At 42.3% G+C, this 25,905-nt stretch overlaps 1 protein-coding gene and 1 non-coding gene across 4 annotated transcripts in view; one reads left to right on the forward strand and one right to left on the reverse strand.

The window, feature by feature from the left end:
- Positions 1–25,611, reverse strand: part of SLC19A2 (solute carrier family 19 member 2) — a 36,587-nt gene extending 10,976 nt beyond the window's left edge. For 2 of the 3 annotated variants that reach the window (XM_068985937.1, XM_068985936.1), the window contains exons 1-2: positions 25,361–25,611; positions 17,090–17,692 (exon numbers count right to left, since the gene is read on the reverse strand). In XM_068985937.1, the coding sequence (XP_068842038.1) occupies positions 17,090–17,692; positions 25,361–25,558 (801 nt within the window). In that variant the 5' untranslated portion in view covers positions 25,559–25,611. The remainder of the gene's footprint in view (positions 1–17,089; positions 17,693–25,360) is intronic. The other variant, XM_068985938.1, reaches the window with a different exon arrangement.
- TRNAG-CCC (transfer RNA glycine (anticodon CCC)) lies at positions 22,468–22,540 on the forward strand. The gene has a single exon. It is a non-coding gene; the product is annotated as a tRNA-Gly (tRNA).
- Positions 25,612–25,905: the final 294 nt, after the last annotated feature.

Below are 25,905 nucleotides of genomic sequence, written 5' to 3' on the forward strand. Positions count from 1 at the left end.
TTTTCATATGTACCTGCTGACCATCCAAACATCTTTGGAAAAATGTCTATTCAGATCTTCTGCCCATTTTTAAATTGGATTCTTTTTTTTTGCTCTTGAGTTGTATGAGTTCCTTATATATTTTGGATATGAACCCCTTATCAAACATGATTTGCAGATATTTTCTCCCATTCAATAGTTTGTCATTTGGTTGATGCTTTTCTTTGGCATGCAGAAGCTTTTTAGTGTGATGCTGTCCCACTTATTTTTTGCTTTTGTTGTCAAATTAAAAAAAAAAAATCACTGCCAAGACAGATGTCAAGTTTACCACCTATGTTTTCTTCTAAGCATTCTTATGGTTTCAGGTTTTATATTCAACTATAAGCCATTTTATGTTAATTTCTGTGTAGCCCCTTCTCTTTAAACAGAACCTTTTAATAGTTATAGTTAAGTGTTTACAATATCAAGTTAAATAATTATTCTTTTCTTAGCTCAGTCATATATGCAGAAGATTTGTCTATAATCAAACAAGGATGAAAATTTTTGAGAATAAGTCTTCTGATAAGTGCTTTTGAAGGACACAATTCTAATTCTTGCTATCAACAGTGAACAATTTTTTTTATGATGAAAGGAAGACTATTTCCTCAGCTATTGATATTTCACTATCCAAAATGGTAAAAATGTATACAATGAGGGACAGATAAAAGTACACCTGGTTTCAAGGGAAAGGAACCAAATATCTATCATGGAAGAATGTTTGAGAGACTTTGGGAGACACAAGATTAGAATAGTGCAATACTGATGAACAACATTCAAAGGAAACAAGAACAAAAGGACAGAAGAAGGCACTTTTGAGGTGTGTTTATGAGTCAGCAATGATAGAGTTCTCTTCCAACAGAAAAGGCTTCTGGGACACACTTTCCTGCTCTGGCCTGCTGTGCACTTATCCTAGGAATATTCATTCTTGGCTCAGTCTGGTATCTCATAGAGCCCTAGTTCATAAGCCTGAAAGTGAAGCATTGGAAACCTGTTAAGAGTTGGCACAGAGATCTGCCTTTGGCTACTCTTTTTCAGGGGGAATGACACCTATCTGAGTTTCAAGGGCATTAAGCTGCAAAAGGGAGGGGGTACAACCATATACGGCTACACACCCTCCCCTCCATCCCAACTCAGACATATCTTGGCAGGGTCCAACTGGAGACAATCAGAGGGAAAGGTTGTGACCACAAATGAGGGGGAAAAAAGTAGAAAAGGTCAAGAGACAGACTCTGTCCGTCACATAAGTCTCTCCCTGATTCCAGCTTTTAGCACTCAAGGCCAACCTGATGGGAAAGGCAAAGTCCTGCCCAACACAAACCTCCCATCAGTCATCTTTACCATTATGGTTTCAATTCTTTGGATTCTGAAAGCTATTCTGACTTGAAAAAACATAGAAAGATGAGTATTATATTAACAATGAGTAAAAAAACAAAGTTATAAAACATGTAGATTATACTTTTGTTTGCTATAAAATGTATATATACAACAGCAATGTTTAGAAAGGGCAATAAAATATTAACAGTGGTAATCTTTGGACCCAGCAGTTCAGATGACCTCCTTTTATGTAGCTTTCTGTATTGTTTACTTAAAAATTAAGTATGAATCTTCTAAATAAAATCAGTATAGAGATTCTCTTTTTCATCTTAAAATGATGTTTATTAGCCATATATTTTAAGAGGTGACTATTGAAATTAAGTAAATAAAGGCCATCTTCTCCCTAAAATGCTAAGATAACCTCACCAGAATAAGGATCATGAAATATTTCATAGATCTGCCTATTCATACCATCCCTCAGCTCAATTTTCACTTATCACATAGGCATCTTTTTTTTTTTTGGCTGCACCACATGGTTTGTGGGATCTCAGTTCTCCAACCAGGGTTTGAACATGGGCCACAACAGCGAAAGCCAAGAATCCTAACCACTAAGCAACCAGGGAACTCCCCTTGGATCATCTAGTTTCAGATTTTATTTGAAGGTTTTGATGCCTTTTTTTTAAGCTTGAGAAGTTACTTCTCTGCAACAAGGGAGTCTCTACTGTAGTGGTTAGGAGCCAACTAGGTCTGGGGTGGACATTTTGACTGCCACTTTCTAGGAGCCTTTGGGTAAGATAGTTAATGTAAGCTTCTTTTCCCTCATCTGTAAAAGGGAGATAGTGACACTTTTTTTTTTTAATTGAAGGATAATTGCTTTACAAAATTTGTTGTTTTCTGTCAAACCTCAACATGAATCAGCCATAGGTATACATGTATCCCCTCCCTTTTGAACCTCCCTCCCATCTTCCTCCCCATTCCACCCCCTAGGTTGATAAAGAGAGGCCCTGTTTGAGTTTCCTAAGACATACAGCAAATTCTCGTTGGCTATCTATTTTACACATAATGTAAGTTTCCGTATTACTCTCTCTCCATACATGTCACCCTCTCCTCCCCTCTCCCCATGTCCATAAGTCTGTTCTCTATGTCTGTTTCTCCATTGCTGCCCTGCAAATAAATTCTTTGGTATCATTTTTTCTAGGGCTTCCCTCACAGCTCAGTTGGTAAAGAATCCGCCTGCAATGCAGAAGACCCCGGTTCAATTCTCGGGTAGGGAAGATCCGCTGGAGAAGCGATAGTCTACCCACTCCAGTATTCTTGGGCTTCCCTTGTGGTTCAGGTGGTAAAGAATCCGCCTGTAATGCGGGAGACCTGGGTTCAATCCCTGGGTTGGGAAGATCCCCTGAAGAAGGGAATGGCTACCCACGCCAGTATCCTGACCTGGAGAATTCCATGGACTGTATAGTCCATGGGGTCACAAAGAGTTGGACATGACTGAGCGACCTTCACTTTCACTTTTCTAGATTTCATATACGTGTGTTAGAATATGGTATTTAACTTTCTCTTTCTGACTTACTTCACTCTGTATAACAGGTTCTAGGTTCATCCACCTTATTAGTACTGACTCAAATGCGTTCCTTTTTATGGGTAATCAGTTCAGTTCAGTTGCTCAGTAGTGTCTGACTCTTTGGGACCCCATGAATCGCAGCACGCCAGGCCTCCCTGTCCATCACCAACTCCCAGAGTTCACTCAGAGTCGCGTCCATCGAGTCAGTGACGCCATCCAGCCATTTCATCCTTGGAAGTCCCCTTCTCCTCCTGCCCCCAATCCCTCCCAGCATCAAAGTCTTCTCCAATGAGTCAACTCTTCGCATGAGGTGGCCAACAGTCCATTGTATATATCTACCACCACTTTCTTTATCCATTCATCTGTCGATGGACATCTAGGTTGCTTCCTTGTTCTAGCTATTGTAAATAGTGCTGCAATGAACAATGGGATACATGTGTCTTTTTCAGTTTTGGTTTACCCAGGCTATATGCCTAGGAGTGGGATTGCTGGGTCATATAGTGTTTTATTCCTAGTTTTTTAAGGAATCTCCACACCGTCTTCCCATAGTGGCTGTATCAATTTACATTCCCACCAACAGTGCAAGAATGTTCCCTTTTCTCCACATCCTCTCCAGCATTTCTTGTTTGTAGACTTTTTGATGATGGCCATTCTGACTGGGGTGAGGGGATATCTCACACCACACACATTTCTTCATCCATTCATCTGCCGATGGACATCTAGGTTGTTTATTGTAATAGCTAGATATGTAACAACTAGATATCTCACAACACACCTCACACATTATAGTTTTGATCTGCATTTCTATAATAATGAGTGAAGTTGAGCACCTTTTCATGTGTTTGTTAGCCATCTGTATGTCTTCTTTGGAGGAATGTCTGTTGAGGTCTTTTTCCCACTTTTTGATCAGGTTGTTTTTCTGGTATTGAGTTGTATCAGTCGCTTGTATATTTTGGAAATTAATCCTCTGTCAGTTGTTTCATTTACTAATATTTTCTCCCATTCTGAGGGTTATCTTTTCACCTTGCTTATAGCTTCCTTTCCTGTGCAAAAGCTTTTAAGTTTAATCAGGTCTCACTTGTTTACTTTGTTTTTATTTCCATTACTCTATGAGGTGGGTCAGAGAAGATCTTCTCTTAATTTCTGTCATTGAGTGTTCTATATTTTCCTCTAAGAGTTTTATAGTTACTGGTCTTATATTTAGATCTTTAATCTATTTTGAGTTTATCTTTGTGTATGGTGTTAGGACGTCTTCTAATTTCATTCTTTTACACATAGTTGTCCACTTTTCCCAGCACCATTTATTGAAGAGGCTGTCTTTGCTTCATTGTATATTCTTGCCTCCTTTGTCAAAAATAAGGTACCCATAGGTGTATGGGTTTATTTCTGGGCTTTCTATCTTGTTTTATTGGTCTATATTTCTGTTTTTGTGCCAGTACCATACTCTCTTGATGAGTGTAGCTATATAGTATAATCTGAAGTCAGGAAGGTTGATTCCTCCAGCTCCATTCTTCTTTCTCAAGACTGCGTTGGCTATTTGGGGTCTTTTGTGTTCCCATATGAATTCTGTAATTTTTTCGTTCTAGTTCTGTGAAAAACGCTATGGGTAATTTGATAGGGACTGCATTGAATCTGTAGATTGCATGTGGTAGTATAGTCATTTTCAAAATATTGATTTTTCCTGCCCAGGAACATGGAATATCTCTCCCTCTGTTTATGTCATCTTTGATTTTTTCATCAGTGTCTTATAATTCTCTGTGTACAGTTCTTTTCTCTCCTTAGGTAAATTTATTCCTAGATATTTTATTCTTTTTGTTGCAATGGTGAATGGGACTGACTCCTTAATTTTTCTGATTTTTTTCATTGTTAGTATATAGAAATGCAAATGATTTCTGTGTATTGATTTTATATCCTGCGAGTTTGCTAAATTCACTGATTAGCTCTAGTAATTTCCTGATACTATCTTTAGGGTTTTCTATGAACAGTATCATGTCATCTGCAAACAGTGAGAGCTTTACTTCTTCTTTTCCGATTTGGATTCCTTTTCTTTTTTTTCTCTGATTGCTGTAGCCAGGACTTCCAGAACTATGCAGTGGTGAAAGTGGACACTCTTAGGGGGATCATAGGGGGAATGCTTTCAGTTTCCCACCACTGAGAATAATGTTTGCTGTAGGTTTATCATATATGGCCTTTACTATGTTGAGGTAGGTTTCTTCTATGCCTACTTTTAGAAGAGTTTTAATCATAAATGGGTGCTGAATTTTGTCAAAGGCTTTTTCTGCATCTATTGAGATGATCATATGATTTTTATCTTGCAATTTGTCAATATGGCGTATCACACTGATTGATTTGCACATATTGAAGAATCCTTGTAACCCTGGAATAAACCCAAATTGATCGTGTGTAAGCTTTTTGATGTATTGATGAATTCTATTTGTTAAAATTCTGTTGAGGATTTTTGCATCTATGTTCATCAGTGACATTGACCTGTAGTTTTCTTTGTGTTGTCTTTGGTTTGGATATCACAGTGATGGTGGCCTCGTAGAACGAGTTCGGAAGTGTTCCTTCCTCTGCAATTTTTTGAAAGAGTTTTAACAGGCATAAGCTCTTCTCGAAATGTTTGACAGAATTTTCCATCTGGTCTGGAGCTTTTGTTTTTTGGGAGGTGTTTGTTCACAGCTTCAATTTCAGTGCTTGTAATTGGGTTGTTCAAAATTTCTATTTCTTCCTGTCTCAGTCTTGGAAGATTGAACTTTTCTAAGAATCTGTCCATTTCTTCCAGGTTATCCATTTTATTGCCATAGAGCTGTTCATGGACCACAGCCTTGTCTAACTCAATGAAATTAAGCCATGCCGTGTGGGGCCACCCAAGACTGTCGGGTCATGGTGGAGAGGTCTGACAGAATGTGGTCCACTGGAGAAGGGAATGGCAACCCACTTCAGTATTCTTGCCTTGAGAACCCCATGAACAGTAGGAAAAGGCAAAAAGATAGGATACTGAAAGAGGAACTCCCCAGGTCAGTAGGTGCCCAATATGCTACTGGAGATCAGTGGAGAAATAACTCCAGAAAGAATGAAGGGATGGAGCCAAAGCAAAAACGACATCCAGTTGTGGATGTGACTGGTCATAGAAGCAAGGTTTGATGCTGTAAAAAGCAATATTGCATAGGAACCTGGAATGTCAGGTCCATGAATCAAGGCAAATTGAAAGTGGTCAAACAGGAGATGACAAGAGTGAACATCGACATTCTAGGAATCAGCGAACTAAGATGGACTGGAATGGGTGAATTTAATTCAGATGACCATTATATCTACTACTGTGGGCAGGAATCCCTTAGAAGAAATGGAGTAGCCATCATGGTCAACAGAAGAGTCCAAAATGCAGTACTTGGATGCAATCTCAAAAATGACAGAATGATCTGTTCGTTTCCAAGGCAAACCATTCAATATCAGGTAATCCAAGTCTATGCCTCAACCAGTAACACTGAAGAGGCTGAAGTTGAACAGTTCTATGAAGACCTACAAGACCTTCTAGAACTAACACCCAAAATAGATGTCCTTTTCATTATAGGGGACTGGAATGCAAAAGTAGGAAGTCAAGACATACCTGGAGAAACAGGCAAATTTGGCCTTGGACTACAGAATGAAGTAGGGCAAAGGCTAATAAGAGTTCTGCCAAGAGAATGCACTGGTCATAGCAAACACCCTCTTCTAACAACCCAAGAGAAGACTACACATGGACATCACATGGTCAACACCAAAATCAGACTGATTATATTCTTTGCAGCCAAAGATGAAGCAGCTCTATACAGTCAGCAAAAACAAGACCAGGAGCTAACTGTGGCTCAGATCATGAACTCCTTATTGCCAAATTCAGACTGAAGTTGAAGAAAAGTGGAGAAAACCACTAGACCATTCAGGTATGACCTAAATCAAATCTGTTATGACTACACAATGGAAGTGAGAAATAGATTTAAGAGACTAGATCTGATGAACTATGGATGGAGGTTCATGACATTGTTCAGGAGATAGGAATCAAGACCATCCCTAAGAAAAAGAAATGCAAAAAAGCAAAACGGCTGTCTAAGGAGGCCTTACAAAAAGCTGTGAAAAGAAGGGAAGCAAAAAGCAAAGGAGAAAAGGAAAGATATACCCGTTTGAACGCAGAGTTCCAAAGAATAGCAAGGAGAGATAAGAACGCCTTCTTTAGCGATCAATGCAAAGAAATAGAGGAAAACAATAGAATGGGAAAAACTAGATATCCCTTCAAGAAAATTAGAGATACCAAGGGTACATTTTATGCAAAGATGGGCTTAATAAAGGACAGAAATGGTAGGGACCTAACAGAAGCAGAAGATATTAAGAAGAGGTGGCAAGAATACACAGAAGAACTGTACAAAACAGATCTTTGCAACCCGGATAATCACGATGGTGTGATCACTCACCTAGAGCCAGACATCCTGGAATGTGAAGTCAAGTGGGCCTCAGAAAGCATCACTACGAACAAAGCTAGTGGAGGTGATGGAATTCCAGTGGAGCTACTTCAAATCCTGAAAGATGATGCTGTGAAAGTGCTGCACTCAATATGCCAGCAAATTTGGAAAACTCAGAAGTGGCCGCAGGACTGGAAAAGGTCAGTTTTCATTCCAATCCCAAAGAAAGGTGATGCCAAAGAATGCTCAAACTACCGCACAATTGCACTCATCTCACACACTAGTAAAGTAATGCTCAAAATTCTCCAAGCCAGACTTTAGCAATACGTGAACCATGAACTTCCAGATATTCAAGCTGGTTTTAGAAAAGGCAGAGGAACCAGAGATCAAATTGCCAACATCTGCTGGATCATCACAAAAGCAAGAGAGTTCCAGAAAAACATCTATTTCTGCTTTATTGACTATGCCAAAGCCTCTGACTGTGTGGATCACAAGAAACTGTGGAAAATTCTCAAAGAGATGGGAATACCAGACCACCTGACCTGCCTCTTGAGAAATCTGTATGCAGGTCAGGAAGCAACAGTTAGAACTGGACATGGAACAACAGACTGGTTCCAAATAGGAAGAGGAGTACGTCAAGGCTGTATATTGTCACCCTGCTTATTTAACTTATATGCAGAGTACATCATGAGAAATGCTGGGCTGGAAGAAGCACAAGCTGGAATCAAGATTGCCGGGAGAAATATCAATAACCTCAGATATGCAGTGACACCACCCTTATGGCAGAAAATGAAGAGGAACTAAAAAGCCTCTTGATGAAAGTGAAAGAGGAGAGTGAAAACGTTGGCTTAAAGCTCAACATTCAGAAAACGAAGATCATGGCATCTGGCCCCTTCACTTCATGGGAAATAGGTGGGGAAACAGTGGAAACAGTGTCAGATTTTATATTTTGGGACTCCAAAATCACTGCAGATGGTGATTGCAGCCATGAAATTAAAAGACGCTTACTCCTTGGAAGGAAAGTTAGGACCAACCTAGATAGCATATTCAAAAGCAGAGACGTTACTTTGCCAACAAAGGTCCGTCTAGTCAAGGCTATGGTTTTTCCAGTGGTCATGTATGGATGTGAGAGTTGGACTGTGAAGAAAGCAGAGCACCAAAGAATTGATGCTTTTGAACTGCGGTGTTGGAGAAGACTCTTGAGAGTCCCTTGGACTGCAAGGAGATCCAACCAGTCCATCCTAAAGGAGATCAGCCCTGGAATTTCTTTGGAAGGAATGATGCTGAAGCTGAAACTCCAGTACTTTGGCCACCTCATGTGAAGAGTTGACTCATTGGAAAAGACTCTGATGCTGGGAGGGATGATTGGAGTCAGGAGGAGAAGGGGACGACAAAGAATGAGATGGCTAGATGGCATCACCAACTCGATGGACATGAGTTTGAGTGAACTCCAGGAGTTGGCTGTGGACAGGGAGGCCTGGCTTGTTGCAATTCATGGGGTCGCAGAGTCGGACACGACCGAACAACTGAACTAAACTGAACTAAACCATCACTGTGGGCTTCCCTGATAGCTCAGTTGGTAAAGAATCCACCTGCAATGCAGGAGACCCCAGTTCAATTCCTGGATCGAGATGATCTGCTGGAGAAGGGATAGGCTACTCACTTCAGTATTCTTGGGCTTCCCTTGTGGCTCAGCTGGTAAAGAATCTGCCTGCAATGTAGGATACCTGGGTTCAATCCGTGGGTTGGGAAGATCCCTTGGAAAAGGGAAAGGCTATCCTCTCCAGTATTCTGGCCTGGAGAATTCCACAGACTATACTGTCCATGGAGTCGCAAACAGTCAGACAAGACTGAGCGACTTTCACATTCACGATCACTATTCTGAATTCTTTTTCAGGTAGTTTGCCTATTTCCTCTTCATTTATTTGGATTTCTGTGTTTCTAGTTTGTTCCTTCATTTGTGCAGTATTTCTCTGCCTTCTCTTTTTTTTTTTTAACTCTTCGTGTTTGAGGTCTCCTTTTCCCAGGACTCAGGGTTGAATTCTTTCTTCCTTTTGGTTTCTGCCATCCTAAGTTTGGCCAGTGGTTTGTGTAAGCATTGTATAGGATGAGATTTGTGCTGAGTTTTGTTGTTGTTGTTGTGTTGTTTTTCCTCTCATGGGCAAGGCTGAGTGAGGTGGTAATCCTGTCTGCTGATGGTTCAGTTTGTAGTTTTGTTTGTTGTTTGGATGAGGTGTCCTGCACAGGGTGCTACTGGTGGTTGGGTGATGCCAGGTCTTATATTCTGGTGGTTTCCTTTGTGTGAGTTCTCACTATTTGATACCCCCTAGGGTTAGTTCTCCAGTACTCTTGCTTGGAAAATCCATGGATGGAGGAGCCTGGTGCGCTGCAGTCCGTGGGGTCGCTAAGAGTCGGACACAACTGAGTGACTTCACTTTCACTTTTCACTTTCAGGCACTGGAGAAGGAAATGGCAACCCACTCCAGTGTTCTTGCCTGGAGAATCCCAGGGATGGCAGAGCCTGGTGGGCTGCCGTCTATGGGGTCACACAGAGTCGGGCACGACTGAAGCGACTTAGCAGCAGCAGCAGCAGCAGGGTTAGTTCTCTGGTAGTCTAGGGTCTTGGAGTCAGTGCTCCCACTCCAAAGGCTCAGGGCTTGATCTCTGGTCAGGAATGAAGATTCCACAAGTGGTTTGTTATGGCGTTAAATGAGATTAAAACAAATACCTCAAAACAAGAAACCAAAGATTAACCCCAGACAAATGGCAGTTACAAAATCAGGCAAATAATAATTAAAATAATGGAGTATACATATATACATATACACCCATAAGCAAAATCAAAACAGTCCAACAAAAATAAAGTACAATAGATTGATCCAGTGAACAAAGGAAACCAAAAATTGTATCTACCAGTTAAGACCAAAACTAACTAAAGCACAAACTGGAAAACAAAACTAAAGCAAGGTGCCAAGCAGAGAATAAAGCAAAGAAAACAAAACTAACAAATATTTTGAGAGGAAAGGAAAGAAAGAAAAGAAAGGATATGCAAAGTTACATACAGGTAGATATACATTAAAGATTAACTGCAAGGGGAAAATAAAGTAGGAAAAACAAAGGAATAAATGTAGAAATAATAATAATAGGCTTAAAAAAATTAAAAGAAAAAAGAAGAAAAACAAAAAAAACAAAACTCTACAGGAATGCAAAAGCCCAATGTACAGGCAGAGTTTATAAGAACAATAAAAACTATGACAGAAAAAAAGAAAAAAATATTCAAAAGCTTAATTAGATTTCATAGTGTCAATAAAATCAACAACTACAATGGGGGGCAGGGGGTGGGGAGGGAAGAAAAGAAAAAAGAAAAAAATCCAAAGGAAACTACAGAACAAGTGAATAATAAATTTTTTGCTTGAGTCACTGCTGTCAGGGTCCTTTCTCTTGCTGGGAGTCAACAGTCCACCTCACCTCCCTAGGGTGCCCTCCAACACTGTGCTGGTGGTCTCTGTACCTGCTGTGGGAACAGCTCAGATTCTAATCTGGTCCTACTCCTGTGTGTTCTTGCCTCCACACACAACTATCAGAACCAGTGTGTTTTTCTTTGTGGGAGCTCATGATGTGCTTTTATATGAGGGCTTCCCTGGTGACTCAGACGGTAAAGCGTCTGCCTGCAATGCGGGAGACCCGGGTTCGATTCCTGGGTTGGGAAGATCCCCTGGAGAAGGAAATGGCAATCCACTCCAGTACTCTTGCCTGGAAAATCCCATAGACGGAGGAGCCTAGTAGGCTACAGTCCATGGGGTCGCAAAGAGTCGGACACGACTGAGCAACTTCACTAGGCAGTTTGCCTAGTTGATGGTGTGGATTTAATCTGCAGCTTGTATAGCTGGTGGGAAGGTTTGGGGTCTTCTTCCTTAGCCACACTGCCCCTGGGTTTCAAGTGTGGTTTTATTTCCACCTCTGCATGTGGGTAGTCCACTGGGGTTTGCTCCTGAGGCTGCCCTGGAGGACTTGGGTCTGCCCCAGTGAGGGCCAGGTGTGGAGGTGGTGCAGCTCCTTGGGTCACAGGGGTTCTGGCAGCACCAGGTACTCAGGGGAGTTGGTAGCTATGGCAGCAGAAAATATAGTGCTTTAGAACCAACCAGTATTGGCCAATACACTCCAGTATTCTGAGCTGGAGAACGCCCCTGACAGAGAAGCCTGGCAGGCCACAGTACATAGGGTTGCAAAGAATTGGACACGACCGAAGCAACCCAGCATGCACAGACACCAGACCTTTTTTGCCTGTGGCAGCTCTGCCCCAGTGAGGGTTGAGCGTGAAGGTGGCACAGCTGCTTGGGTTGCAGGGACCCTGGCGGCACCAAGTGCAGGGATATGGACTGCCTCAGCCGTAGGAGTTAGGGCCCTAACAGTCTTTTATCAAGCCTCTGGTAGCTGGCGACCAGGAGGCCTCTTTGGCTAGTCTTTCTCCGTAGCTCCGCCCGCTCAGGCACTTAAGAGGGCTCCCTTGCCTGTGTTCAGTATGTCAGGCAATAGTGGGTCCCCCCTGGCTGGGGTCCTACTCTGTAGATTGGTGTTTCAGTCATTTAAAGGAGCACCCTGGGTGGGGTCCTGCTCTGTAGTTCAGTGTGTCAGGCATTTGAAGGGCCAGCCTCTCTATTGTTCAACTGCCAATGCTGGCATGTGGGGAGAGAGAGGCTATGGTGATGGCTCCACCCCCTACGCATGACTCAGCAGTACTGCCTTGATTCCATGGCTGCCTGACTTTCCTCCACAGGCATTTTCCACCACAATCTCCTTCACATCTCCTTGGTCTGTCTCTCCACAGTCAACAGCAGCCCTCGCCCTGGGATTGCTCCACAATCCCTATACTCCAGCGCCTACCTGCTGTGCCTTCTAGGGGACCTGCATCCCTGCCCGGGGTATGTATGGCTGTGGGAAAGACTGTCTAATTCTCATTCCATTTGTGTGTGTGTGTGTGTGTGTGTGTGTGTGTGTGTGTATTAGTTGCTCAGTCGTGTCCGAATCTTTGCAACTCCATGGACTATAGCCTGCCAGGCTCCTCTGTCCATGGAATTTTACAGGCAAGGATACTTGAGTGGGTTGCCATTTTCTTCTCCAGGGGATCTTCCCAACCAGGGACTGAACCTAGGTATCCTGCACTGCAAGCAGATGCTTTATTATCTGAGCTACTAGTGGAGTCCTCATTCCATTTACACTGCCACAGATCAGCTGTTTCACTCTCAATCTTAAATGTTTCACGTTTGACTCAGACAATTGCCCCTTTGTTGGGATCAGACCCCTGCTTCAGTTCCCCCACCCACTGAGGGCAGGTCCAGTTCTACTAACACTCCTGCTTTTCTCCCTAGTTCCTTCATCCTACCAAGTTTTGTGTGGTTCTATATACTCTTTTCCGTGGGTCAGGTACTTCTGTCCACTCTCAGCTGGTGTTCTGCATGCACTTCCGTGTCTAAGGGTGTATTCCTGATGTACCCATGGACAGAGATGTACTCCATGTCCACCCTACTTCTCTGCCATCTTGTCTCTCTGACACATTTATCACAGAGGTTTAGAAACAGTAATTTTAATAAGAATGAGATAATGAATCTGAGGTTTGGGGCACAGTATCTGGTACCCACATCAAAATATATGGGAGCTAAGATCAGCAGCATACTTGTCTACACTCAGATGAGAAAAATTCCCAAATCTTAGGGGTTTTTTTAACTGTAAAATGGAAATTAATGCTTACTTCAACAGGTTATTGCCTAGATAAGTATTATTCAGTATGCAACAAGTGCTCAGTAAATGTTGGTTTCCTTTATATTCTGTTTATCATGACTCACTAATGCAATCAACAAATAGTCCTCAGTCAGTCAGTCAGTCCAGTCGCTCAGTCATGTCCAACTCATTGCAACCCCATGAACCGCAGCACTCCCTGTCCATCACCAACTTCCAGAGTCCACCTAAACTCATGTCCATTGAGTCAGTGATGCCATCCAACCATCTCATCCTCGGTCATCCCCTTCTCCTCCTGCCCTCAATCTTTCCCAGTATCAAGGTCTTTTCAAATGAGTCAGCTCTTCACATCAGGTGGCCAAAGTACTGGAGTTTCAGCTTCAACATCAGTCCTTCCAATGAACACCCAGGACTGATCTCCTTTAGGACGGACTGGTTGGATCTCCTCGCAGTCCAAGGGACTCTCAAGAGTCCTCTCCAACACCACAGTTCAAAAGCATCAATTCTTCAGTGCTCAGCTTTCTTTATAGTCCAACTCTCACATCCATACATGACTACTGGAAAAACCATAGCCTTGACTAGATGGACCTTTGTTGGCAAAGTAATGTCTCTGCTTTTGAATATGCTATCTAGGTTGGTCATAACTTTCCTTCCAAGGAGTAAGCATCTTTTAATTTCATGGCTGCAATCACCATCTGCAGTGATTTTGGAGCTCAAAAATATAAAGTCAGCTGAGTGCCCACAATCTGTCTGTCAATGTTCTAGACACTGGTGACACAAAAGGAAAGTTCCTGAAATTTACACTGGAGTAAGGGAGATAGACGATAAATATACACATACAAGAGACCTTACAGTAGGAATACTATAGAAAGACAGTAAACAGGGAATGGGCTAGCAAGCGACTTTGGTATGGAGAAGCAATGATTGCTAAGAATGTTAGATGGCTTTCTAAAAAGCAGATGTCTGAGTTGAGACCTGAGTGACGTAAAAGAGCCAGCCATGGAAATCAGAGTGAAAGGCAGTCCTGACTGAGAGAACCTCCTGAATGAAATTCTGAGGTGAGAAAAACTTGATGTGTTTCAGTCCAATTAAGAGATAAGGTCAGAGGGGCTGGCAAGGAGCCAAACTGTATGAGGTCTTATAGGCCATGATGAGAATTTTGGATTTTCTTCTACATCCAATAGGAAAATGTAGATGAAGATAATTAGGGTTTAATGCCTAAACTATGAAGATTTAAGACAAGGGCTGACGATTGCAATTAAATTACTTCTATGGTATTAATTATGTATCCCTACATATATGGGCTGGACAAAAAGAAGTTGTTCATGGTACGCCTGGGAAGCAGAAGAAAAACGACAGAGTGCCTTCACATCAACCAGCTCACAAAACACAGGACTCTAGAGTCATGGAGAGCTTCAAGACCATCTGGCTTAACATTCTCTGCATTTAGGGATAGCCTAACTCAGTTAAAGAAAAATAATTTGTGAATTAGTACCAGTACCAGACCCTCATAACTCTTTTTATAAGGCCCAGAATACCAGGGATAACTAATTCAAAGGGAAAATGAAAGATTATTTATAGCCCCACAAATAAATATCTTGGTGAAGGTACAAATCTGTTCTTGATTATTCATATCTAATGATAAAGATAATAATAAAAATTACCATATATTGATTGAAGTGAACGACTCTTTGCGACCCCGTGGACTATAGACTACAAGCTCCTCCATCCATGGGATTCTCCAGGCAAGAATACTGGAGTGGGTTGCCATTTCCTTTTCCAGGGGATCTTCCTGACTCAGGGACTGAACCCGGGTCTCCTGCATTGCAGGCAGACGCTTTACCCCCTGAGTCACCTACTGAGTTACCTACTTACAAATACTAACTTGAAACCTCTACATGGATTTATTTAATACTTGAAATAGCCCTATGAGGTAGGTATATGAACAAAGGAACTAACAGCCAAAGAATTAAGAAACTTGCCCAAGATCACCCTGCTGCTAAGCACCAGTACTGCAGACTGCCTTTCTTCCTCAAATTCTGCTACACTGTGCTGTGCTGCAACAGATAATATTGAGTATACACTGAAAATATTTATTTTGCTTCTGTCACTGTTTTACAGAACTCAAACACACATGCACACACAGCACACAGATACACATAGAATTCTTCCTAACAGTAAAATGTGTCACTCTACAAATAAAAGTACTGCTGTATTAATAGTTCCCAATCCTTATCTCTAAAATGAAAAGGTGATGTGATCTAAAGTCCCTTTAACATGCTCCAATTGTTCTATGACTTGTGGTTAGAATCACTTCTAACTCTAAAATTTTATAATTCTTCAGCATGTCAAGTACTGACATCTTGCATATCTACAAATAATAAATACCAAGGTGGTCTAGGACTAATTTTTTAAACCTTAGATTTCAAGTGATTGCTGCTGCTGCTGAGTCGCTTCAGTCATGTCTGACTCTTTGCAATCCTATGGACTGTAGCCTGCCAGGCTCCTCTTTTCATAGGATTCTCCAGGCAAGAAGAGTGCAGTGAGTTGTCATTTCCTTCTCCATGGGATCTTCCTGACCCAGGGATCGAACACACATCTCTTACATTTTCTGCACTGCATACAGGTTGTTTACCACCTAGCACCACCTGGGATGCTAGTCATTAGTAGGTAATAAAATCAATTTAGTGAGCAGTGATCACATTATAAAAAACCAATGGAATGTCAGACAACCATTGTGCTGTAAAACTTTTGTTTCATGGATGACTTTGAAGGGGTCAAGACTTTTGTGGAGGAAGTAACTGCAGATGTGGTGGAAATAGCAAGAAAACTATACTTAGAAATGAAACCTTAAGTTGTAAATGGAATTTCATTATAACTTAAATGGATAAAAGCTACTTCCAATGGATCAGCAAAGAAACTGGTTTCTTGAGGTGGACTCTACTCCTGGTAAAGATGCTGTGAAGACTGCTGACGTGACAACAAGGGATCTAGAATATCACATACACTTAGTTCATAAAGCAGGGTTTAAGAGGATTGACTCTAATTTTCAAAGAAGTTCTACTATGAGTAAAATGCTATCGAACAGCATTCGTTCTACAGAGAAATCATTCCCGAAGGAAGTCAATCAAGCGGCAAACTTCACTGTTGTCTCATTTTAAGAAATTGCCACAGTGACCTCTACCTTCGGCAACCATCACCCTGATCAGTCAGCAGCCATTAACATTAAGGCAAGACCCTCCACCAGCAAAAAGATTACAACTCACTGAAGGTGCAGATGATGGTTGGCATTTTTTTAGCAATTATGTAATTTAAAATTTAGGCATGTGTATTTTTTACACATAATGCTACTGCACACTTAACAGACTACAGTATAGCATAAAAATAACTTTTATATGCACTGTGAAACCAAAAAAATTGTGTGACTTTGTTTTATTATGTGATATTTGCTTTATTTCAGTGGTCTGGAACCAAACCTGCAATATCTTTGAGTTATGACTGCACTGCACATAATTTTCAGCAGAGAAGAGGAAGATAAGCTCCTATTCTTAAATACTTTGGACTTCATTTCTGGAAATAGACATTCATGATTTACTGGTGTCATTTCACCTATTCATTTAGACAACATATTCTGAGAGGCTTTCTTTATATACCAAGTTCTGAAGACAGAAAGTTGAAGAAGAGATAGACATTTCTGTGGCTTCTAAGATATCTCCAACATGAGCAATATATTGAATCAGTTTGACCTGAGCGGTTATTCACTCCAGAGGAGCCTGGTGGGCTATATAGTTCATAGGGTCGCAAAGAGTTAGACACAACTGAGCAACTAACACACGTTCCAAAGGAAAATACATTTTTCATCCCTCATACAAATCAATGTTATCTTGAATGAATAAATGGAACCAATGAAGCAATTTGAGATAAAACCAGAATCCAAATGAACTGTTGGGTTTCCATCTGTTGGGTTTCCATCTGTTTTTTACCACCGGTCTAGCGCCAGACCGGCACTAAAGGCTGCGCTTACCTGTTCCTCCACCGGTGGCTCCTCCGGATTTAGAGGGATTTTTGATTCAACGTCCTCACACTGTGGAAGGTGGTTAGAAGCTGCGGTGTCAGTAGCAACGCCACCATTGTGTACCTTGATGCCATTTGTCCCCTGGCAGGAGGGAGGAACGTGGTGAAAGAAAAGGCTCTTCTGTGGCATAGGCAGAAACCAGGCCACAGCGAAGGCCACAGAAACACAGGTGAGAGAGATGACATTCAGGCTGAACAGGGACCAGGATGCCACTGAGACAAGGATCTGCCCCAGGACAGAGCCCACTGTGAAGCCCACCAAGGTGGCACTTCGACAGTAGCTCGTGACTTTCTGGTACATGCTCAGGTCTACCACACTGTAGATGTAGGAGTAGTAGGCAATTTCAGTGGCAGTGGCGATGCCATAGAAGAATTCCAAGAACTGAATGGCCAGCAGTCCCTGGGCATAGAGCAGCATGAACCACGTAACAATAAGGCTGAGTCCCTGGAGCAGAACGACAGGCTTATAGCGGAGGTAGTCTGTGGCAAGGAACACAGGAAACAGCAGCACCAGGTACGAGTAAGTCCATACTGGATATATTTCATTGAAGACCTGGTAGAAAAAGGATAAAACCCTGTTAGTGACTCAAACAAACTGGAATATTCATAACAATTTATTCTTATAAAACAATCTACCATAACCTCAAAGATCTCATTCTTAGCAAACAAAGAAATCTCATCAACAATTCTGAGAATTGTTTGGAATTCACTTCCCTGTTTCCATCCCATCATCTCTTCTTAATATCTTCCCAATTCTTCGAGGCCTAGTTCAATGCCTTCCTCATCCTGGAAGACTTGGCTACAGTTGATCGTATTTGTAACCCAACATCCAAAGCTCTCTCTTAACACTGCTTTCTATGTGTCACTCTCTTCAATTACCTCATAGCACTGCTTCTTAACCATGGTTACACATCTCCCAAGGAGCTTTAAAATTTTTGGATGCCTAGCCACAGGCATTTTTTCAAAACTTCCCAGGAGATTTTACCATGAGCCAGAGTTTAGAACCACTGTTTTATAGGTTCTTTCAGGGTGGCCTTGACTTTCATTTGCACAGCCTGCATACTGTTTGGAAGATATTTGGCTGAATAAGTGCTCTGGAAACAAACAAATGTTTTGCAATCATCATCAGTTCTTACTTTCAGCCACAGAACAAGGAACATAGATTCTACTGATTGATTAGGTTTTGCCGTTATTAAGTTTCACTTCTTCGGGGTAACAGGAATAGATCAAGAAAGTAACTCTGTCCTACAGTCTTAACAGAGTAACAATCTATGGATGAAACATCATAAGCAACTCTGGTGCCTTTCTTTTTGCCTGTCTATGATATGAAAAAAAAAAAAAAGGAAGGTTTTATTTTCTTTTTCATTAATTTTTCATTGGAAGACAGTAGAAATAATTTTTAAACCAAAAAGACCCCAGGTGGAAGTTTAGTTCCATCATTTGCTTAATGATTTTAAGTTGATTTTTTTTTTTAAGTTCCCTTTAGCCATCTCCATCATCAGTAAAAGAGAAGGAAAACCTATGCCATAGGGTTGTTTGTTACAAGGGCTAAATGAGAGAATACATGTAAGTCACTTACTCCACCATCTTTTCATAAGTCTAAAGATTTAAGGACTGAAGCTAAAACACAGACCACTTGAGACAATATGCATTAAATTAATTGATTTCAGTGTCAGACTTTATTTTGGGGGGCTCCGAAATCACTGCAGATGGTGATTGCAGCCATGAAATTGAAAGATGCTTACTCCTTGGAAGAAAAGTCATGACCAACCTAGATAGCATATTCAAAAGCAGAGCCATTACTTTGCCAACTAAGGTCCGTCTAGTCAAGGCTATGGTTTTTCCTGTGGTCATGTATGGATGTGAGAGTTGGACTGTGAAGAAGGCTGAGCACCGAAGAATTGATGCTTTTGAACTGTGGTGTTGGAGAAGACTCTTGAGGGTCCTTTGGACTGCAAGGACATCCAACCAGTCCATTCTGAAGGAGATCAACCCTGGGATTTCTTTGGAAGGAATGATGCTAAAGCTGAAACTCCAGTACTTTGGCCACCTCATGAGAAGAGTTGACTCATTGGAAAAGACTCTGATGCTGGGAGGGATTGGGGGCAGGAGGAGAAGGGGACGACAGAGGATGAGATGGCTGGATGGCATCACGGACTCGATGGACGTGAGTCTGAGTGAACTCCAGGAGATGGTGATGAACAGGGAGGCCTGGCGTGCTGCGATTCATGGGGTCGCAAAGAGTTGGGCACGACTGAGCGACTGAACTGAACTGAACTAAGACTCCATTCTTCAAAAAAGAATCATTGTAGGTAGGAGACATTTTCCTCTTCTCACACCTACCCCAGAGCTTAGCAAATTCCTGGGGGCTTAATAATAAGTCAGTTTCTAAGTGATCATTAAGTTTAGATCAGTGGCCTCAGTTTTTAAGTGCCTTCTGAAAGGCAGTCCTGCTAACAGGCTAAATACTTGGTGATGGAGTGATATAACCCTCTACTTTTTTTAATTCTCATGTATACCTCAGTTCACCCAAGTGTAACATGGACAAATCATTTTAAAGTTTTAGAGGAACAATATAGTAAAAAATTATTATAAAATATTTCCCAATGCAGAGAACAACTATAAAAGGAAAACATAATCTGAGATACATTCCAGACTTGATTTCTGGTTGGCTGAGCATCAAAAGTGATTCATCTATGGAGATTACTCAGCCACAAAAAGGAATGAAGTCAGCTGAACTGAGGTGGAGGAAACGAGAGTTTGTTATATGGAGTGAAATAAGTCAGAAAGAGAAAAAAAAACATTGTATATTAATGCATATATATGGAATCTAGAAAAAGAGTACTGATGAACCTATTTTCAGGGCAGAAGCAGAGATGCAGAAGTAGAGGACGGACTTGTGGAAAGAAGAGCAGGGGAAGGAGAGGGTGGGATGAACTGAACGAGTATCACTGAAACAAATACACGACCATGTGTAAAACAGCTAGGGGGAAGTTGCTGTGTAAGACAGGGAGCTCAGACCAGTGGTCTGCGATGACCCCAAGGGGTGGGGTGGGGTAGGAGGGAGGTTCAAGAGGGAGTGGATATATGTATACTTACGGCTGATTCACCGTGTTGTATGGCAGAAACCAACACACATTGTAAAGCAATTATCCTCCAATTAATAGTACATTTGAAAAAAAAATGGAAAAAAAAGTGATTGATCTAATAGCCTCATCTTCATGAATTCTGGTCTAATTTCCTTTTCTAAATCATTTAGCAACCTCCATTTACCAGGAAACTTTCTTGTGACTGAACATATACATAATAGAATAACTGAGAACGGCAGAAATGATTCCCATTCACAAGTGTAGTAATTTCAGCAAACGAGGAGCAAAGTGCACTTGGCTGACATAGCAGAGGGTCAGACACTTCTCAGTAGAAAAGCAGAGCAGTTAAGGGCAACATTGAGATGAAAGTCCTGGAGAGTGACGGCGTCCCTACAGACTTTGCACAGGTGTGCTCCATTAGCAAATTCCCACTTCTTTTCAGCCTATAGTTTTAGATATTCTCCCATAGTTTTCTTAAACGTGAAACTGCCTCCTTTGGTTGACTCTGCATGTTTCTCCACCTTCACATTTTCCGTTTATATTTATGAGTCTAATTCCACTCCTAATACAAAAACCACAATTTAGATTATGAAGATGAGGAAAAGCAATGCCAAGCAGAAACAAAAATAAGGCAAGCAGGGGGAAAAAGACCAGATGTGTTCTCTTTAAGTTATTCTAAATAAGAAACCAGAATTTACTCCTAGGAGAGACATCAACCCAAGTGGACAGCCTCTTCCACAGTATTATCAGCAGTATAACAGAGCATCTGTTACACACTATGCTAATCACCTCACCTGTATGACCTCATTTCATCCAAACAAGGCTAAGAGGTAATTGCTTTTATCATCTCTATCTTACAACCAAAGTAACTAGGCCTTAAGTGAATTGCCCAAAATTATCCCAGCACATCACTGGCAGAGGAAGAACCTGACCTGGATATTCTGAATCCACCACATTCAGACGCCCCATTTCTTCAATCAGAAAACTGCTTTTGATTACCTACTATGTTCCCCCCTTACTTCTAATCCCGACAGCACCTTTTCCAACCTGTATAGGGGTGCTTTTATGGGGCTTTCAAGAAGAAAGAAGACCAAACAACCTACAGAGCTTAGCCACTGGGTCTCCAAAAGTCTCCAAAAGAGGATCCCTTCTCAGGATAGTTAGGGAGACTGGGATGGACATGTACACACTGCTATATTTAAAATGGATAATCAACAAGGACCTATTGTAAAGCGCAGAGAACTCTTGCTCAAAGCTATGTGGCAGCCTGGATGGGAGGGGGGTTTTGAGGAGAATGGATGTGTGTATATGTATGGCTGAGTCCCTTTGCTGTTCACCTGAAACTATCACAACACTGTTAATCGGCTATACCCCAATACAAAATAGAAAACTAATAATAAAAAAAAGAAGATCCCTTCTCTCTCAACGCCTCCAAGAAGCCGTGGTACCAGGAAATAACTTCTTTGGTGGATACTTTCCCTTCAGGAAACTTCCTACGTGCAAAAATGTACAGATTACAGAGATTACTTTCTATCTCATTGCCCATTCTTGGACAACACCCTGTTATCTCAGGTAACATCTGTCATTCGAGAAAAGGGAATTGATTTTATTCTAAAGTGTCTTTCACAGATTTTTGGATCAGAGCTTGTTTGTGCTTTCTTCTGAGACACTAACAGTTAAGGAAAAACATGTTTCGTTTTAAACTCTAATTCAGCTTTAGACTTTCAGAATTGTTTCATTTAGACTACTAGTTAATAAGCACTTATTTGCACAATACTATTTCCAAACTGTATGAAGATTACAAAAACAAGACAAAAAAAGAATAAAATGAAGCCTCAGTTCTCCAGGAGTTCTGAAGCTAGTGAAGAATATATAGACACAAATTACTGATAAGGGAGAATAGGAAATACGGGGTTGCTTCTTTGAACTGGACCTTGAAGGATGAGAAAATCAGAGGCCAACAGAAAGATATCAAGAGTTCTGTAGAAGATTATCCCAAGTGGAGATCACATCTTTGAGTACAAGCCAGTAGATGAGAGAATGGATATGCTGGATTTATGACTATAAGATTAACATGGATGGAATTTGAGCACATATTAATAGAAGGCAAGAGGAAGAAGGATGGAGTAGAAGATAAGGGTGTTAAGAAGTAAGAGCCAAATTCTGTAAGGCTCTGAATAGTAGGAACAGTAGTTTTAATATATTAAATCGAATGCTTTAAAAACATCAAAGAGGGGCTTCTCTGGTGGTCCAGTGGCTAAGACTCCACGCTCCCAACATGGGGGGCCCAGGTTCAATCCCTGGTCAGGGAAACCACATGCCACAACTAAGACCCAGTGCAGCCAAATAAATAAAGTGGCCCGCCAGGCTCTTCTATCCAGGATTTTCCAGTCAAGAATACTGGAGTGGGTTGCCATTTCCTGCTCCAGGGGATCTTCCCCCATCCAGGGATGGACCCCCATCTCCTGCAGTGGCAGGGAGATTCTTTACTGCTGAGTCACTGGCAAAGTCCCAAAGAACAGTACTGAATGTCAAATCCCATGCTGAAAAAGGTGAGAGGATAAAAAAGTTTTGGGTGGTAAAGAGCTCTATTTTATTAAAAGTTGGCTTTTAACTACTGAAATACAAATTTTAACCTATCTAAAATTTATAAAGTGATACAGGTTAACGGTTTTCCTATAATCTAAGGAAGAAATCCTTTGAGAATGGAAAGAGGAAATTCTGTCCTTTTTCTCCTCCTTTTGTCTTTGGACCTGGTTAACAATAGCTCTATCCAAGATTTGGCCCTTCTAAAGTCTCCTGGAGGAAATATAAAATATAAAATTCAACACAAATATTACTAACCATGCACTTTCCTTAAAAAAAAATCATATAATATTAAGTAAATAAATAACTGTCCAGAGGTGAAAAACAAGCACTCAGTTAGGAAGGAGAACAAGTTGTGCTGTTTATTTCAGTTATTAGAGATTTTAAAAATCTAGGATTCCAGAGAGTCTGGACAGAGCTATACTGTGCCTGGCCAACAGGACAGAATCAGCCACAATTCTGAGGTTCTCAGAGACAAATGACATCCTTTTCCAGACCTCTAGATTTCTCTTTAAACCGCGCCCTCTTCCTCCACTAATCTGCAGCGACAGAAGCATGCTCTGTTTTCATTACACATTCAGCGAATATTTCCTGGGCCTGGCACCCCTGCTTTATTGCACTACACCGCCCTCCCAACATATTTCATTCGCCCTAGGAAGATTTGTGATAATCAGGGCACATGACGGCGCGTCACATAGCAATTCTGCCCAGGGCACTTGTGCCAAACAGACTGGCTTTCAGATAGCAATACTGGAAGCATGTCCCCCGTCCCCCCCGCCCCCCCACCACCGTGCTTCTCTTTCAGGCAAGGTGCAGATCACATGGCAGGTCACATGAAATTTTAATTGTGAACAGCTCAAAAGTAGTTATCATTTCTGCTTCAGAGGTCAGGCCTCAGATTCAGTGTTGTTTGGGGTGTTCTATTAATAGAATTATTCTATTTAAGGAAGTCATGTTCCCTCTTCTAGAATCATTCTGTTCACAGGAGTTAGCCCTTTCCACTGCATTACTGTTTTTAACCAATATTCTAATTCAAACAGGTAATGAGTAACTGTTACAGTTCCTTGTGGAGCAGTCCATAAGACTGAGAAATAAAGCTGAAGTTGGGTAAAAGTTAATGCTACTTGCTAGCTGCAAGGCAATATGAGAAACTCAAATGAAATCCTCAACGCAGGGTTCAAGGCCAGAATTTCAATTCCCTTGTTAAATGCCCTTGAAAATGGAAGAGCAATGCAACAACAAATTGGAACATAAGTAATTACATCCTGCTCTGACCTGTTATGTAGGGGTATTCAAAAGAGGTGACCAGTAATCACTGTGAAGGGAGTAAGGTTTAAATGGGAGGACTTCACTGGGAGCAACTGGGGCAGGGAGGCAGGGTGAGAGGAGTGGACATTGGAAAAAAGGGACAGCTAACATCTGCACTCAGCTTTCACCCTTTGTGATGTTCTAGAAAGGAATACCAGATCTCAGCTTCCATGCTTTGTAGTATTCAAGGAAGAGGATGCTGAATCTGCTTTATTTGGGTTGTATGGGAGTAACTTCAGTTTAATTCCTTTTCCAGTTAAGGTCTTTCTTTTTCAAATAACAGATGTTGAGATTGACATACACTTATGAAGAGTTGGGCACATTTTTTGAAGCACACAATGCACTTCTAAAGTACTTATAAATTCTCCTAGGGAAAATCAGTCAGCAAGAAGTTCTTGATCATGGACTATGTAATCTCAATTACTCTGAACATCACGGGCAGAACAGAAGGAACAAAACTAACATCCGTGAAGCAACAATTCACAATGCAAGAAAAACTATAATTAAATGACAACTGTGTGATACCATCTAAATATCTGCTTTTATCACAGAGAGGTGGCGGGGGGCGGTGGGGGGGAGTGAGGCGTATCCTTGGACACAGTCTCACCCAATAAAAATCAAGACAAGGTGATGGTTCTTGTTCTGTACACTTCTTACTTGAGCACGATCATCCGTCAAGGGTAAACAATGTAAGGAAGGGGAAGAAGGTGCAGGAGGTGGAGGGGAAGGTCCTTTCAGAAAGCAGGAGTCACTCGGCATGTGGCTCCTTAACTTTCACGCAGCAAATATTTATTTAAACCTTTACCATGTCCAAAGTACAGCTTGCTGTTTTCGCTTTTCCTCCCAAATATTCTCTCCACTCCTCTCCCCCGCCCGCAGGATGGATCAGGTGGAGCAAAGGGGCTACTTCAACATCAACACATCGCCTGAAGCACACGTGCACTGGGGCTCCCAAACGCCGAACCGCGCTCCGAGTCCTTCACCTTTAAGATCTGCCCTTTCAATCCGACCGAGGACAGAAACACAGCGTGAATTAAGGCAGCGCCCAACACGGAGCCGCCTTCCAACTGGGGAAAGTCAGCAATCTCTGTCCAGAACGGCTCCCCGCAGCTCCAGAGACTTTCTTCCTCCGCCTTTCCTCACCTGCGTCCCCTCCGCCCCGCTCTCACCGATTTCCTGACGTCTCGGCCGGTCCGCGCCCCGCGCCGGCCAAGCCACCGCCAGCCAGCCGCGCTTACCTCCCTCTCCGTCAGGTTCTTGTCCGGCCCCAGCAGGTAAGGGGTCAGGAAGGGTTCGGACGGCCTGAGGCTGGCGAAGAAGCCGTAGGCACAGAGCAGCGCGGTGGGCAAGAACCAGCACTCGCGTGGGACCCGAGATGTGCGCAGGAGCATGGTGGCCGCCGCCGCCCGCCGGGACACCTGGCCGGGCACGACCATCCGGGGGGCGGGGACACGGCCCCTTCCTTCTTTTCCTTCCTGCCAGCTAGACTGAAGCTGAAGCGCTGCCCCCAGCGCAGGCACCTGCAATTGTAAGCGGCGCCTCCTCCCGGCAGGGGCAGGCAGTTCTGGGATAGTCGCCTCCCACCGCAGCGCGTCCCAGGCTTTCCCAGCGTCTGGAGCCACGCGTGCCGCAGCCCACCAGCAGCGCCGCCGAAAACTAGCCACGCCCTCCGCCACCGCCTCCCTGCCGAGAACCAATCGGAGAGGACGCCTGGTAGTGGCTTCTCTCCCATTGGTCGGTGGCTCACAAGATGCGAACCCGCGTAGGCGGCGGCGGCGGGCGC

This window comes from Capricornis sumatraensis, chromosome 14, assembly GCF_032405125.1.
Source record: "Capricornis sumatraensis isolate serow.1 chromosome 14, serow.2, whole genome shotgun sequence".
In the NCBI taxonomy this organism is placed as follows: domain Eukaryota; kingdom Metazoa; phylum Chordata; class Mammalia; order Artiodactyla; family Bovidae; genus Capricornis; species Capricornis sumatraensis.